Genomic DNA, 16,891 nt, shown 5'->3' on the forward strand with positions numbered 1-16,891 from the left:
GTAAATGTACTCCATGGTAACATCCGAATGTGCAAGATTTCTAGAGGAGGGTGACTTCTGATCTGGAAATGTCAAAGCATAAAAGGATGCTGGGGCAAGGTCATCGATATTATAGAGAGGGCTGCAGACAGACCTGTTGGACCTAGCGCTGAAATGGAAGATGTGGAAACACAGCAGGGAATTCTACTAATCTGGTGTGGGACAGAAGACGCATTGCTTAGGCCAGGGAGGCATCAAGGGCACCCAGCATTCAGCATTGGGTGAAATACCATTGGGTGATGACGGAGAATGCCATATTACAATCTGAAAAAACAGACAAGAATGGGGGAGAACAAGCCCGCTAAAACAATCTTACAAAAAATCAACGGGAAATCAGGAATGGAACTGGAAAGGAAAGTGACAAACACACACCCGGCCTCCTACCACAGCTGATTACATGTTACAAGTGATGACAGGACCTTCCTATCAATCACAGCTGTGAAGCTAAAAAAAAAAATAAAGCCCACGCGTAGCAACCCCATTGTTCAAATGTTTGATATATGTGATCTGATGATACTCCTATCGCTCCAAGGGAACTCTAAGGTGGGTGGTTAATGGATTAGGCTATTTTTGCCGACATCTCTCTCTGACAGACACACACACCCCGAAACTTGATTCACGTCCAAGAATTGATTAACATTTTGCTATGACTCGATTGTGTTATACCATGAGAATACGTATTGATATTTCTTTCCAAAAACAATTAAATGGGTTAATAAAAAAGGCACCAGGCTACCGGAAGATAAACCAACCCGCAATGATAAACTTTCAAACTTGCACATCCAGTGCATTAAACGCTGCAATCCCTCCTCACACCTGTCAAGAGAGCAAATCGTGTTCTACTTTCCGTACATAAAACGGATTTAAAAAAAATCTGCACAGATATGGCCTCTAATAAAAGTATTTTTCTTAGGTGTGCAATTTCCTACCGGCTAAAAAGTCTTGGAACAGATACCTCAACATTGTCTTCCTGGGTTCTACAAGGTGGCCAGCAACAATACAGCAGTAAACATATAAAAAAATACTCATCATTGATTCATCTGCAAAGTTTATCTGGTACAAAAATGGGCAGCGAACTCCGCTGACCTCGCCCTCACAACCGTCCCACGCGTCCGTAGAACTACAACCGACGGTAGATCATTTTCACACCTCGCCGCCAAAACGTGGAACACTCTTCCCACCCACCTGCGCCAGACCAAAGACCTCCTTACCTTCAGGAAACTTCTCAAGACCTGGCTGTTTTAGCAGTAGCAGCATCTCCCCCTCCTACCTTCTCCCCCTCCCCTCCTCAGTGCCTTGAGACCCTGACGAGTGAGTAGTGCGCTTACAAATCCCTGATTGATTGATTGAAATACAATACTGAACAGTGTGGGTCCTCCAGCACCAACACAAACGGGGATAGCGATAAAGGGGCTCTCATTAGAGATAGAAGGAAAGTTGGTATAATGTCAAATACAAGCTAACAATTAAATTAAGGACTCATCTTGAAAAATCCATGAGGCTATTCCCAACCATTGTATACTATGAGATGTACTCCTCACTGATATATAATACACACATAAATTTAACTGATTACTAACGTACAAGCATGCAATCTTTCGACTCATGGTTTCCACTTCCTGCGGTCTGCTGATCTCTCTGCTGATCTCGGTTTCGGATCTCAGGGCTAGCAGCGCTTATTAGCATTTTAAGGTTAGCTGTTGGGGTCCAGGGCTCCCCAGGTGGGACTTCCTTTGGTTTTGTGGGAGTCATCAATGATCCCGAATCAGGTTGGATTTCTCCCAATACCAGGTGTGAGGTACATAACTGCTTCCGTGGAGTCTTCAGTACTCCTTGATGTGGCTCAAAGAAAGTATTCTCCTGTGGGTAACAGTGAAGGAAATTTCATCAGGTTAAAACTTTAACATTGCATTTATTTTGGACGCAGAGACAGGGCATAAAAGGATGATTATGGAAGAATTAAGTGCAGTGGTGCCCTGGGTATTCTCATTAATGAGAACATATGCCTAGGATATCTACAGGAATTGCTTCAGGTGAAAAAATACATTAATTTAATTTGTTTCAGTGTATACTGGTGACCGATTGTAATATGACCCATGTGAATCTAATTTCTTTAGAGCTTATAATGTCTTTCTTGATACTTTACAACACCTGGTCTGAGTGTGTAAGGATCCACGTTTTCTAAAGGGAGGGGGAAATCATGCTGAGAAACGTCTTGTTACACCAATCAACACAGATGCCCAACTTCAGACCTATTAAATAATTTGACACAATTAGAAAAACTTTTCGCAGACTAACAGTGGTGAGCTTGACATGTCCAAAGAGTAACCAGGAAATTAAATGGATCCCCATAGTTTGGAAATCAAGCCATAAACCCACTTACAAATAAGAAAATAGATTTAAGAGTATATGGTCTCGATTTAATCTTAGTATCTCTACCCATCTTCTGTTGTTCAAGTAAACTCTTTAAAGCAGAAAAACTTACTGACTGTACTCAAGGTTACTAGAATTATGTGGTGCGGAGGCATTTTCAACATAATTATAGAAGCTTAATTTGCCACATAATCCATCATTTGCTACATAATTTGCAGATTTTAACAAAAAATATTTCTAACTGAAATGGATCTAAAGTTACTAAAAACATCATCAGCACTTGGTGACGAAAAGTCGAATATGCCTATGTGCCTAAAGAACTCCAAGGAGTTGCAGTGCATCTATAGAGGTCAATTATTTGCCATTAGCCTAAAAAAAATAAACAAGCACTGGTAAGGCCAATAGGTCGTGCCTTTGGGACCTACTGTCTAAGGCAATGCCTTTTGTTGATGCTGTAAAACAGTGGTTCTTTACACCACTGTATAATTATTAAGATCCAGGGCCCCCCACTGAGTTAAGGCTGAAAGCTGGGGACCCCCGCCTAAGTAATTTCGATTATTTGAGAGGAGAGAGAAGAGAGCGGAAAGGAGAGAAAGAGAAGATGCAGCCATACACTGTCACACAAGCAGGCATCAAAACACCACCAGGCATGCATGTGCTTATAAAATTTTGCAGGTGTTATATATATAAAAATAAATATATATATAATATATCCGAAATGCGACAAAGTAAGAAAAAGAGTGACAATAAATCCAACCAATAGTAAGCAATGGACGGGCCTAATGTAAATGGTTGGTAAATCCAGAATAGGTCTTTTAAAACCAGACAGCTTGATCTGTCTGGTAGGTGAGACCATAACTAAATAAATAAATAAAAATACAGATCGTTGCACGTATCAGTTACCCTAAGTGTGCCTTAACGTGGCCACTGCTACACGAATATTCACACTACAATTTGAGACTTTCACAATTCTCATGAAACAGCAAATTTTAGACTTACTTTTTTTGTATTACTGACATCAGTGTCTCCTAAGAAAATATCATTTTTCATAATGAAGCAATACATATACGGAGCACGTAAGAGAAGTTACCAATTTCAAATAAATCAGCATTAAAAAACAGCTCTCAGGTAACCTGATGGCCACATATACTGCGGATAAGAAAATGTGCAATACTTACATCGACAAGCGTTTCATTGTTACAGGCAATGCCAATCAAGAACCACCAGATTTCAGGTGAAATTTCAGTGGACATTAGGTCCATTTTAAAAAGGTCACCTTTGTTTCAAATTTTTAGTCACAAATTACTAGATGGATTACTAGCGAGATTAAGGCTCTAGTAATGTTTTCAGTAATATATAAAAAAAAAAGATCATACCTTTTCTCCGGTATCCATTATTTCATCGCTGTAAACCCTTTCTATTTGCCACAGAGAGTCCGAACTATTATTCTCAGCTGAGGCCTGTAGAAGAAAGGAATCGAGGCCAATTAGGAACCTAACATTACTGTAAGGCAAAACCAAAGTGTTTTCAGTTAGTTATTCATCAGAAAATAGCAGCATGAACGCCCAGCAGTGCACTCTGGATCAGTCCTTATCCTGCCCTCAACCAGCAACTGATTTGAGGACTGTGGGAAACGAGCTTGCTAGTCCTAGTTCACCTCTCTGTAAGTGTACTGTTACATTTGTAGTACTGGTACATCACAGTTAAGAGAAACTACCAGACTAATTCTGAAAATAATCATTGTGTACCTCAGTGGATTAGGTTTATGGATATTAAGGTTAATGAGAGGTTTCCCTTCCTCTCGCCTTGTAAGGTAGGCACTACAATGGTCTACGAAATCAAGGGGAAGTTTACACAAAAGTGTGTGTCCGTGTCCAATTTTCACTTACACAAACAGTTGCCAAAACAACCTGAAACTTCAGTACTCATTAAGCTGACAAACATTAGCTATGATGGACTTTTTCTGAAAACGTGGTATGGAGTCAGCGGAAGTTCAATCTTGAGTTTGCTTTACGGTCAAATAACTCATCTTTTAATTTGTTTATTCAGTCTTCTCTTTTCAGGCCTGAAAAAGTAAGCAAAAGGCAAGATAAAGGAACACATGTTTCTCTTCCACTGATGAATACAGTACGTGAATGTCTGTGTATAGCCCCCACAAGGACCATGTTGGTCTTCAGTCGTGGCATGTCTGACCGAGCCAAGCAAATACTACCTCTGTGCAGCCCAGTCTGTATAACAATTAAATACTAAATGAGTTGGTTAACATGTTTTAGTGCAGACATATATACCTTGGCACCACCTGTAACTTTTGAGGTAACCTGGAGTCTAGAACAATGATTGCAATCGCAACATTGTTGTGCGTGTATCCCTACTTTTTGACGATGGACCATGGAGCCCGCTTTGGTATTTCAGCAAGCTGACAGCTGATACACCCCTCCAGCTGTGTCCACCACTGGACGTACACCAGTGGTTACAAGTCTCTAGGCCACCATCAGCGAACGATCCAACACATACTCATGCATGTCCAAATCCCTCTTTCAATGTAGTATGATGTTCTGTTGCTCCAATCTGATTGCTCCACTCTTAAGATTACCTAAACTCACGTTTCCTTAAAAAGACTGGTAGCAGGAAACCTTATATACACGAGACGCAAGGTCATTTACCACGTATTTATACCTGTGCATTTAGTGGAGTTTTGTTTTTACTTTCCAGGTCCCATTACAATGACATTGCCGGTCTTTAGTCTCCACGACTGTAGCTTGTGAGGCCTTTGTTGATCATGCTTTCCGATTCTGCCAGTATGCCCTTGGGCCATCTCAATGGAATATTGCTCCTACTAAGAGGCAGATGTGTCTTATCTCTTCATAAAATGGGTTTCCTTCAGTTTTCTTCTGTGTAGCACTGAGTTGGCATATTAAACTCGAATTACATTATTGCTGTAAAACGAGACAAAAGACACGGGTTCTACACTGCAATATAACAGAGGAAGAATCTCCAGAGCCCCCTCTGTATGACTTTTGAACAGATTACCAAATATGTATGCAACTTATTCAGCACAAACTGTCTGTGAAACTTCTTGCTGGGCTTTCTTGCTCCTCTTTGCAGAAAATATATTTCTTCTTAGTTCTTAGAGCAATTGATAGTGTGAGCTGTTTGATTCCTAGTGAGCTCTTTCCTTCTATTCATCCAAGGTCACTAGAATGATGTGTTATCACAATGAGACAATAAATGAGTGATTTGTACGTGCTATCTATGGCACTACTACTAGTTTATATGGTCACTTATCACACCGGGGTACTGCATGTGGGTTTTTTTTTGGCAATTTTATATAGTGTGAACTTGGCATCAGTGCCAAGATTACATTACACAGGGTGAGATTTTTATTTTTTGTAGACACATGGACATTAAGTGATTTGTCCAGAATCTCAGGATCTTGACTCACCTTCCGGGTTCTCAAACATGGTTTCCCCAGTTCAGGCCACATCTCCTCCCTGTTATTCCGTCCCGGATCTTAGGCATTAGCAAAGCCACTCCTTTTGCAGAAAAACACCAGGACTGCAAATGATAGCTTGATTCCTCAATTATTTTTGCTTAGCACCCTCAAGTCTTGACTGTTTCTAGCAAGAATACACTTTACTGCATTTTAATTCATGTAACTATAAGAGATCATGTAGGCTCATCCTTAATGTCGCTATACTCAATGGTTGGTTTTACTTGCAAGTATTATTATTATTTTTTTTTAAAGAGAACATCGATACTTAGCACCTAAACATGATTCTTTAAAGCCTGATTATTTCTGGAATACAGGTCAGTGAAGTTTACCCGGCTCAACAAGACCTTCTCTGTAGTTGCAATAAACAAGTAACTTACCTTTGGTAATGTCTTATCTGGTAGAGACAATATCTAGCCGCTGATCCCTTACCTTTGCATTTCCCAGGCGTCATACTGGAGCTGAAAGACTTTTCGTGAGCAGTACCCCTGCATGCCATTAGGTGGAGTTAATCGGCTCCATGTGGAGTTCTCAGAGTCGTCCACGTCACAAGTGACATCTGCGTCACTTATACAGGCACTACCTTGGCGTGCTGACGTCAGTTACTTTTTCACAACTTTCCACACCAAGAGTGTAGGGCCATGAAGTGAAATTACACTGGTGTGTCCAAACTAGGGCCGTGAAAGGAATCATCCCTAACCCTAGAAATCTATCAGCAGAGCAGATGAGGGAGGACGGGTGGGTCGGTAAGGAATCTACAGCTAGATATTGTCTCTACCAGATAAGGCGATACCGAAGGCAAGTAACTTGTTCAGCTGACAGAAAGGTCTAGCCGCAGATTCCTTACTTTTGAATAGATATTCAAGCAATACCTTCCCTAGTGGCTGGCTGCAGACAAATTAGTTAAACTAGGAAGTCCTGCAGGACCCAACTGGTGAAATGCCCAGCCCTGTGGACCTGACAGATGGTAGTATTTGGTAAACAGGTGCAGGAATGCCTACGCTCCTGCCTGGTAGATGTTCGGGACTGGCGATCCATGTGCTAATGCAGTGGTCACAGCTTTTGCTATGGTGCAATGAGCCTGCAAGCCCTCAGGGGGTTGGGCGTAGCAGATTTTGATGCAGAGAACAACCCATCTGGAAATAGGTGACCTCTGCACTGTCCAACCTTTCTGCACACCAATACACCCCTCGAAGAGTTGGTTGTCCACCCAGAACTCTTGTGCGGGCAGGGTAGAATGACAACGCTATTTTTGGGTCCAAAATGGTGGAGTCGCTCCTCTTTTTTAAAGGGGTGCGGAGGAAGTGGGCAAGGTGACAGATTGGCCCACATGAAATGGTGTCACCACTTTTGAGAGGAAAGAGGCCCCAATGTGAAGTACCAGTTTGTCTGGAAAAATGACAAGTAGGGAGGTTTGGATGACAAAAGCTGCTGCTCACTCACACTCTAGGCAGATGTTACTGCCAAAAGAAATGCTGTTTTGAGCGTGAGCAGCCAGGGGGGACAATTGTGTAGAGCTCGAAAGGAGCACCCATCAAAAATGTAAGAACTAAATTAAGGTCCCTCTGAGGCATTATGGAAGACGAAAGGGTGGGGGGTGAGTTAGGGGTGACACATAAGAAGACTTTTGAGGAATCTATTTACAATAGGAGATTAAAATGAAGAGGGGTGGTCTGGCAGCTGCAAGAAGGCAGGCAGAGCAGAAAGATAATCCTTCAGAGTACCCAAAAAAGAGCCCTGCTGTGCAAGGATACAAATAAAAAGGACATCAGAGAGAGAAGTTCAACAGATTTCTCTGTACAATATAATACAAAACTTTTCCATTGGCAGGCCTATAACATCTTGGTAGAGTGAAGCGAGGCTGCCAGAATGACATTACAGACTTTGGGAGGAAGGTCAAAAGTTGTCGACTGTAGCCTCTTAATCTCCATGCAAGAAGACAGAAGGACCCTTCCCTGCTGCTCCTCCAGAAGGGGGAGTCTGATCGGAGGATAGATGTTCAATTGTAGACGCTCGGGATGCCAGCGTCTCCGTGCCCTGATCGAAGCCACAAGAATGACTTGGGCCTGTTTGTTCCTGATCTTCTTGAGAATTCTGAGAGAGGTGGTATGGGTGAAAAGGAGTACAGGAGGCCAGAGCTCCACTCAAGAAGAAAAGCGTCTCCGAGCCAGAGCCACCTTGGAGACTTCAGCACACAAAACTGCTGACATCACGCATTCTCTGCAGAGGAGAACAGATCTAAACAAAGCTCTCCCCACTGCTGAAAGAGACCTTGTGCAACCTCCGGCTGGAGATGCCACTTGTGATCCGTTAGGCATTGTCGGCTGGGTTTGTCTGTTTTGGGAGCCCGCCAGATGTTGAACTACCAGGGATATGTCCTGCTGTTTCAGCCATATAAAGAGACACAGAGACTCTTGACAAAGAGTCCACGACCCCACCCTGCCCTGTTTGTTGCAGTACCACATGGCAGAGGTGTTGCCATGTATATCTGCACACACCACTGCAGCTCTTTTGCAGTTCCTTCGGAGATCTGGGCCATGTATCAGAGGTTTCCCTGATGATGCGCCCAGTGGAACTTCAGGTTCCACTGCGGACCCTGTATATGACATCTGGCATATGTTATCAGCAGGATGCAGGAGGCAATGAAACCCAGCAGCCTCAGAGTCATTCTCACCGAAATCTAGGATACAGCCTGAAACATTGGTATCATAGCAACACAACAAGATGATGGATGGAGTGCTAAAACTTTTCAGACACTCACCTCCAGTCACAGATCTAGGTTAAATCCATTGTTATTTTGCTGACCATGCCACCCCAGTTAGGACCCAGCCACATGCAAATCAGTCTTGATCCTACTCCGCATGGGAACAGTCCAGCCTGAACTACCAGGCACTTCCTGGACCGGAAACAATCATCCTGGGACTGGTTTCAAGGTATCATCCCTCATCAGCCAGGCTAGCTTGAATCCAGTGGTACAGTGAGCAAGGGACCCAAGTCTTAGAAATTAGCGAGAATAGCAACCACTGAGTACTTCTGACACTAGAACCCTCTCTATACCCACCTCCTCCCCCTTGCCAAGAGAGCTGCGACTTTCTCATGGAGCAAGGACAAACGATCCTCCGTCAGAGGTAGACATAGGGGGGTGGGAGGATTTGAATTGGGGTGGGGGGGTGGAGTAGCTCCCTGAATGATATGTAAAACCCACATGTCCGATGTTATGGACTGCCATTGGTGGAGATGGTGTCTGATTCTGCCAACTGGACACTCATGATCTTGTAGGGCAAGATTAGGAGGGCTTAGGGGCTGCAGCTGTTGTGGGAGGTTGCAGCAGACCTCTGGCTACCTGACCCATGGGGTCGGTATGAACCGTTCCCTTGTCCACACAGAGGGTGGGAAGCTTGCATGGGCCGGTGGCTAGGATAGGGTTGGTGCAGTTAAAAGCCCCTTCTGCAACCATGAAAGGAGCAAAAGGCAGGCTAGGGATGAGGCCCAATGACTTGGCTGTAGCCTGCAAGTCCTTAAAGCACTCTAGCGCAGTCTGCCTTGTCTCGAAGAGACAACTGCCATCAAAAGGCATGCCCATAGGGGAAGCCTGGACATCCCACGAAAAGCCAGATGTTCTCAGCCAATTGTGGCATTGAAGCACCCCTGCTGCGGAACCCACTCTGCCCAGAGAGTCAGTTGTGTCTAAACCACACCCATCGGTGAACTTTGCTGTGTCTCGCCCATCCTTGACCGCTTGGGAGAGAATGGGCCAGCACTTGTGGAACCATGTCCCACAAAGTGTAGAAATTGCAGCCCCAGAGGCATGCATGTTTTCCGACCACAATGTCAGGATGGTGGAAAAAAAAATCTTCTTTCCTAAGCTATCAAGCATCTTGGCTCCCCGTCCCCGGGTGCAGCAGGGAACACGCCATGGGAGGTAGAGGCTTGGTCTACCAAGCTCTCAGGGTGAAGTGTTGGGTGAGGAAGTTTGGGTCCCCAGGTGCAGGACGGTGGGCAATTGCCCTATTCACAGAAGCCCCTGTGCTGGTCTTGGACCAGGTTCCCAGTAGGACATCTGTTAGTGCTTGGTTGAAAAGGAGCAGGGGTTTGGAAGAGGATGCTCCATGGTGTAGGACATCCATCAAGATGTTAGTCTTAACTGTCATCAAAGGCAACTCGAGGTCTAGGACCTCAGCCACCCTATTCATCACCATAGCATATGTTGCTCCCTTTTCCATAGCCACAGTAAGGGGAGAAAGCATGCCAGCATCTGGAGACGTATCCAGTCAGCTGGCATCACCCAGTTACTCACACCAGTTTATGCTTTCCTGGCCTAACTGGTATTGTTAAGGGTTCAGTGAGCCCACTATTCTTCCCCAGGGCCTGGGATCCAAATGGGACCTAGTGCCGCCGGTGGGTGCCTGGAGCACTGGCGTCGGGGAAGGCTGTGGTGGCACAACCGGCAGCTGTCCGGATCCACAATCGGATCCAAAGCCACTGGCGTGGAACCTTATGGGGACCCCTGCAAGCCCTCAGGGTCCAAAGACGCTCCTGAGGGGTTGTGGAAATCAAATATGTGGCGCATGGCCTCATAAAAATATTTTACCTGAGCAAGAGTCGCTCTGGCTCCCAAAAACGCACGGGGTGGGGGATCTCCTAGGCGTCGCCTGCCGGGCTGCCAGCAGCTTTAGGGACTGCTCCCTCAAATCCTTTGGTACGGCTTGGAATCGTAGTCGTGCTTGAGATACCACAGACACACCAGGTGTGGATCCGTAACCGACATGGGGCAGTGACAGGCGCCACAAGGTTTAAACCATGTCTTTCTCAAAGACATCCTCAACACACCAAGAGGAAAATTCCTCAGCAAAGAAGTTGACAAAACATTGAAAAAAGCCTTAAAAAAAACACAACAGGGGGAAGCTCTTCTCTGGATCAGTGTTATCTGGTGTGGAAAGAAAAGAACTGATGTCCGCGTGCCGAGGTGTCGCGGACGCTGCAGCAGAGAGCTGATATATGCCACCTACACAGGGGTGCTGCTCACGAATAATCTTCCAGATCCAGTCTGATGCCAGGGAAATTCAAAGCTAAGGAATCTGTGGTTAGAAGTCTCTATCGGATGTTGCCTTGCTATCTTATAGTCAAGGCCACTGAAATTATATGGTTCTGCGGTGGAGGCATGTTCTACATAATTACGGATTTGCTGCATTTACCACATATTCCATTCTATGCTACAAAATCAGCTAAACAATTTGCAGGTTTTAGCACACAAGAAAATGTTATTTCTACCTCAAAAGTTACTAAAAAATGTAGTGACGCATAGCTGCGCAGAGGGCCCTTTGCAGAAGTGGAATGGTAATCTTTCGGTTGCTTACTGATGTATTGGAGTTTAACTAGTCTAATGACGAGAAGCTCTTTTTCAGGCAGTATTAACATGTGTAAAAATGACATGTCGTCACAAAATGTGCTACATTAGCAGCCTTTTCTTGCCGGATAGTTTAGAAAGCCTTGCCACCTTATTCTTTTGACCCTGCTTATATCTGAAGCTGTAATAGATTCTCAGACCCCATTGCCACCTAACATGACTGCCCAAAATACACTGGATTTCAAGGATGTTTTTGATTAGACATGTTGCCTCACGTTTTCCGGTATTCCGTTTTAGCCCTAGTGTGTTGTTAAGCGCCATTTACTCTCCATTACTTATAGGTTTACTTTTTGAAATACAGATACACAACTAGGCGTATTGCAATGTAAAGCAATTATAATTTAAACGCGGGGAATGGCCAGAACCTCTCAAACATGAAAGGAACAACATGAGGACTGGATGGTTATTTTTACGGGCCAGTATAGCAATTATGGTCTGGGCAATGCTTAATACATGAAAGTATTCTGGTGGTCATTAGTGTGCCGTTTTCATATCAAGCGGGGTGCACAACAGGTAAAGTGCTTCCTGCTAAGCGGCCACGCGTCGGGCGGCAGTTGTAGCTGTTAAAAAAATACAACAGTGTGATATCAGGGAGAGGCAAACTATAGACAAGGCGCGAACTCTTATGCAAAAGCAGTTTCAACGTTTTTTTTTTTTTAAATCTCACGTCCCACACATTTTTTTTAATACACATTCCTCGTAAATGTGCCAGTTTTACAATTAACCTAGATAGCAATTGAGCTACCGAGAACAGATTTACAAGAAAACATTGACCAGGTGTCAGTTTTTTAACGAAAGGGTTCGTTTCAGACAAGCCAATCCTCAAAACAGAATAGTTCTAGTCTAGCAAAGTTTATGCAATTTGAAAATTATACAATTAATGGAACGGATAATTGTTTAATAGGCGGCTGGAATGGTGATAAACCAGTTAGTGTCGCTTTGACAGATGACATTTGATAGGCTGTGTGACAACGAGGAAGTTCAGCAGCATGCTGTTTGTTCAATGACCCATAAGAATGTATTGCCCTTCCTAAAATGGCCACTATAGAGTGAGATATGCTAGGCTTGACGTACCCGGAAGTAGTACTCGGCAGCGAATCAGCGAACAAGAGGGCGGGACTCTTCGGTGCCAGGATTGGACCGATTGGGATCGGCTGTAGTTTTAAATAAAGTGGCGCGGAAGTAACCGCTAGTTCAAAGGTCATCTTGTTGACATATGTGGGTAATACCATAAGGGATGGCGGACTTAAGGCTTTGCTGACGGAGCTTTTCTGTGTGATTTAGAAATAGAACATGAGAACTGAAGTACGAGCCGTATCGGTGCTGAAGACCCGCTCTCACCGAGGTGCGCGTCCCTCTCGATTATATGGCGGCTGAGGTGCTCCTTGGTAGCTCTCCGGATCTCGTCGGGGCGGGCTCCCTTGTGGAAAAGCCTGTCTGGAAGACTTCCACTCGGAGGGAGCACCCCTGTTTCTAATCCGCTAGACCCTTTGCACCCCCTTACTTGTCATCCGTACACCCGGACCTCTCGTCAAGCGGGCACCCTAACGTCTACCGCTCGCTGCCTTCCTCTCGTTGCCGGCGGCGGTTGGCGGGTCTCCAGTTGGCGGGGAACGCTCTCGGAATTCCCTCATCCCCGCGCGGGAGTTTGAACGTTCCCCGCGCGCAGCCCGGACACCGAGGGAGGAGGGGTCACCGCCTGGGCGAAAACAAAGTCCGCGCTCAAACTCCCTCCTCCGGACAGAACTTCAGCCCCTCCCCCAAACACCACCAAAGTCGAAAAAGAAGAAATGCTCTTCTACTTCCCGTGAAGTCCCCGAGAGCCTGTGCATCGCCTCGGGGTGCTTTCACCGACCATCAGCCTCGGAGCCCCGTGGATGCGGCATAGAGGGCAGAACCACCCATGCAACTCACTTGTGCCTCTTACACCAGCCTCACCTGGAGGCTGTGCGTTTACTTGGACTCTCCATCTTACAAGCGAGCTAGGTTCCTTCCTTACATCTCGGTAGTGTCGCCCCAAACACGATTTACGCCTTAAACCATTGTTCGCCCACTGTTGGGACCCGCCCTCCAAAACTTCTGTGAGGCTCAAGTGCTTGTTACAGGGCTCTGTATTCTAAGGCCCTCTGCCTGTTTTTACTTCAGTAGAGATTTAGGCAAAAGTTGTCCAGCTTTTCAACTCCCAAAATTCATCAGACGTTTTCCCACGCTTCAGCGAAACGAAAATATAAAGGTCCCGCCTTCCTCCATCTCACACGTCAGCTCTGTAACGCTGACATGTCTTTGGCTCATCGACAGTGCGAGGGCCTAAATACCCCAAGTGCCCCCATACACTCTGCATTTGATTTCCATCACTTTCGTTAAACCCATCTTCCAAAAAGTAGCATTTGAGATGCCAGTTTTGACAAGGCCCCAGCTTTGGGCACGGTCGTTTGAATCGAGAGACTGTAAAACAAGAGGTCTTGTAATCCACAATGTAACCTGCGCCCCCCCCCCCCCCGTGTAACTCTCTGTTGGGGGTCCGTTTTAAGTTTAGTGGCTCGTAAGCTCACACCCTTTTATTGGAATAATGTTTTGGCTCCTCTACCGTGTCCAAGGACGATCAATCCTTGTATAGATGTCCCCTTGGAAATACCATTGTTTAGGTTGTGTTAATTCTGTACTGGAGACCCGTCTGAATGCATGCATCCACTGTGCTCCCTGATGGGTTTCACGGTGCACTAACAGACATTTTATTTTACGCCCTTTCTCCTAACCAAGGAGACGAGGAATGCTACTGGGTAGCCAGTAGTGTCCGTAAAGTCCCACGGCCCCCAACCTGAAATCCCCAGGGCATGACTCACGTAATAACCCTAGAGGTCGAAGCGCAGCCGGGATCAAGCTAAGAGTAAGCCTTGCCTTCTATGTACAGAAACACCCCTAACCAGCACAGGCCTTTGGGATTAAATGCCTGCCACAACCCGAGCCCATCACTGATGATTCGTTCTGTGACGATTACATCTTAAATGCAAAAAGCCCCAGACTGCACAACAGGCCCAGGCTGCCGCAGTCAGCAGGAAAGGGAATGAGAAACTTCGTACCTTCATCGGCTGCGGCTTTCTCCCGCGCAGGCAGGATCGGGCGGAGAGCAGAGCAGGTCTGTTGTGGCTTGTCCGGGGAAGAACGCCTTTGTGTGGGGGCTGCACCACGCCCTGCCCGGGGCAGCACAGGCAGCTATCCCCACTCCAGCTCCCGGATGACCTACAGACAGTCGGGTCAACTCGCCTACGGCCCTCCGTGGGTCTCTGTCCAAGGATCACTCCCTGTTAAATCAGTCTATCTCCGCACCTACGCAGTGCCTGCAGTCCCCGTCGAGTTCCTGTCACCAGTCGGCATTAATGCCCTCCGCTGTCCCAGCAGGCTGTTAATGGCCCGCCACCGCTGCTCTCAAGATTTGAATTGCTTCTGCTGTCCATTGCCCAACGCGCCGGGCGCGCGCTTCCAAACTCCCCTGACAAACATCAGGGAGCCAATCAGAACGTGGGAACCAAACCCCACTGGCCAATCTTGGCTCGTTTCGTTTGGCAAACTCCCCCCCAGCCCAGTCGGGCGGGAGACGGCGCGCGCACTAGCTTGGTTTAAGTGATAACTCGCGCGTGCTGCATGGAACGTCACATCAAGGTTTGTAGTGTGGGTAATGACACGCTTATCACATGGCAAGCGCAAAGGTAATGGACATGTGGGCTATGTATGTATGTGGCAGATTTGAAAGGAGAGGGAGGAAAGTGAGGGAGCAAGATTAAGGAATGCCACGACGAACAACCAAAATGACAAGGGTGCGTGCAGCTTTCAGAAAGCATTTTCAACACATTTTACTTTTGACCTAAGTCGTAATGAGACTGCTTCAGAGCCCCTGGGCAGGTCGGAACTTGGGGGTGGTAATAGACTAATCTGAAACTATTACCTCTGCCATGTGACTTTTGGGCAGTATGACAGTGGACTAGTTTGGTTAAGTAGACATTAACAGAATGTTCTGTTAAATAATACTGCATGGCCTATTTATGCAGTTTAAAGCCCGAATGTGAAGTGTACTGAAGCTCTGTGGATTACCCAGGTGACATTTTAACCAGAGTAGTGACGCAGCGAGGGAGAATTTGAAACATATTTTGCATTATGGTTGTAGAAAAACAGTCTAACAAATGAAAAGTACAGTTTCTTCCAGCATCTTGGCACTGAAATACGATGTTTGTTACCCAAATCAAAAGAACGAATTTAATCTGAAGGGCAAAAGGCTGAGATAATCTGCCAGTTTTAAAACCTGAGATCATGAGATGAAACAAGGCCCCATAGTGGATACATTAATCCACTGAGCAACCACACATTATCAGTACACAGCTGTTGTGTATTAATCCACATACAATGGTTTGTATGTATTTATTGTATAAAATGAAGAGCAGACTAACAGACATACAGAGCGTCCTCTTCCTTTCCTTTTGCCCACGTGCCCCCGTTCTAACCAAGAATCATACTATGTCAGTATGTTCCATAATGACGTACTACATCAACATTCTATCCTAAAACTACAACCCCCCCCCTTTCTAAACAAAATAAGTATTCTAAACAACATAGGTCACTTTCATTATCTATGTCATCACAGTAATCTTTGTTTCCATTTGCTGTTTCATTACAGTCACTGTCGCACCCTGTAGTAATACTATTATCAGAAATATCAGCTCCAACAACATTTTCATTAATAGGATTTTCATTACAGTTTACTACATCATCATGCAGTTCTTCATAAAATGACTAATTACAAATCTTACTAGAATTTGGTGCATTACATTTTGTTATTCTTTTAAGATTCCAAACCTTCCCATCAATAAGGAGCACTGTATTATTCAATACTTCTGTAATTTCCATAGGTTAATAGAATTGACTTTTACCCTTTGGAACTTTATATGGTTTCTTAACCCGTACCCATTGACCTACACTAAGTTGACATTCCTTAGTACCATGTTTCATGTCGTACCAATTCTTCCTTTCTAAGAGGTGGATTCTATCTTATTGTGTATGTCCTCCTTTGACTACTGTACAATATTTGATCAAAAAAGCCATCCTAGACTATACTTGGTGCTAGGATTTCTTCCCCTCATGAGAACGAAACGTGAATATCCTGTAATTTCACACTCAGACACTGTATGCCCATACTGACTTTTTTTTTAACCGAGTTTCCCACTTGCTAACCCCTGAAACAGACAGTTGGACGACATTTTTAATCACCATTTTAAAGCACTCCACAACACCATTACTGATAGGATTGTACAGTGATGTTGTTCGGTGTGTAATTCCTAGTCTATTAAAATAGTCTTTTGCTTTGTTGGACATAAACTGTACACCATTATCACTTAATACATTTGTAGGTATTCCTTCCAGAGAGAAAGTGTTATGTATAAATCTCAACATAGTATCAGAATCTTCCCTCTCCACTTTAAATACCACCCATCTAGAGAACAAGTCCATTAGTACTAAAACATATTTTTACTAATATCCTATTGGACCCATAATGTCTAAAGCAACAGATTCGCAATGTGCCTTTGCTACTG

General features: G+C 44.9%; 1 protein-coding gene across 8 annotated transcripts in view; it reads right to left on the reverse strand.

The window, feature by feature from the left end:
* Nucleotides 1-14,772, reverse strand: part of E2F8 (E2F transcription factor 8) — a 41,938-nt gene extending 27,166 nt beyond the window's left edge. Inside the window, exons 1-3 of one of the 8 annotated variants that reach the window (XM_069221914.1) lie at nucleotides 14,390-14,772; nucleotides 3,789-3,872; nucleotides 1,624-1,899 (exon numbers count right to left, since the gene is read on the reverse strand). In XM_069221914.1, the coding sequence (XP_069078015.1) occupies nucleotides 1,624-1,899; nucleotides 3,789-3,872; nucleotides 14,390-14,395 (366 nt within the window). In that variant the 5' untranslated portion in view covers nucleotides 14,396-14,772. The other 7 variants (XM_069221916.1, XM_069221919.1, XM_069221917.1 and 4 more) reach the window with 7 other exon arrangements.
* Between the last annotated feature and the right edge of the window lie 2,119 nt (nucleotides 14,773-16,891).

The sequence above is a fragment of the Pleurodeles waltl genome, chromosome 3_1 (genome assembly GCF_031143425.1).
Source record: "Pleurodeles waltl isolate 20211129_DDA chromosome 3_1, aPleWal1.hap1.20221129, whole genome shotgun sequence".
NCBI lineage: Eukaryota > Metazoa > Chordata > Amphibia > Caudata > Salamandridae > Pleurodeles > Pleurodeles waltl.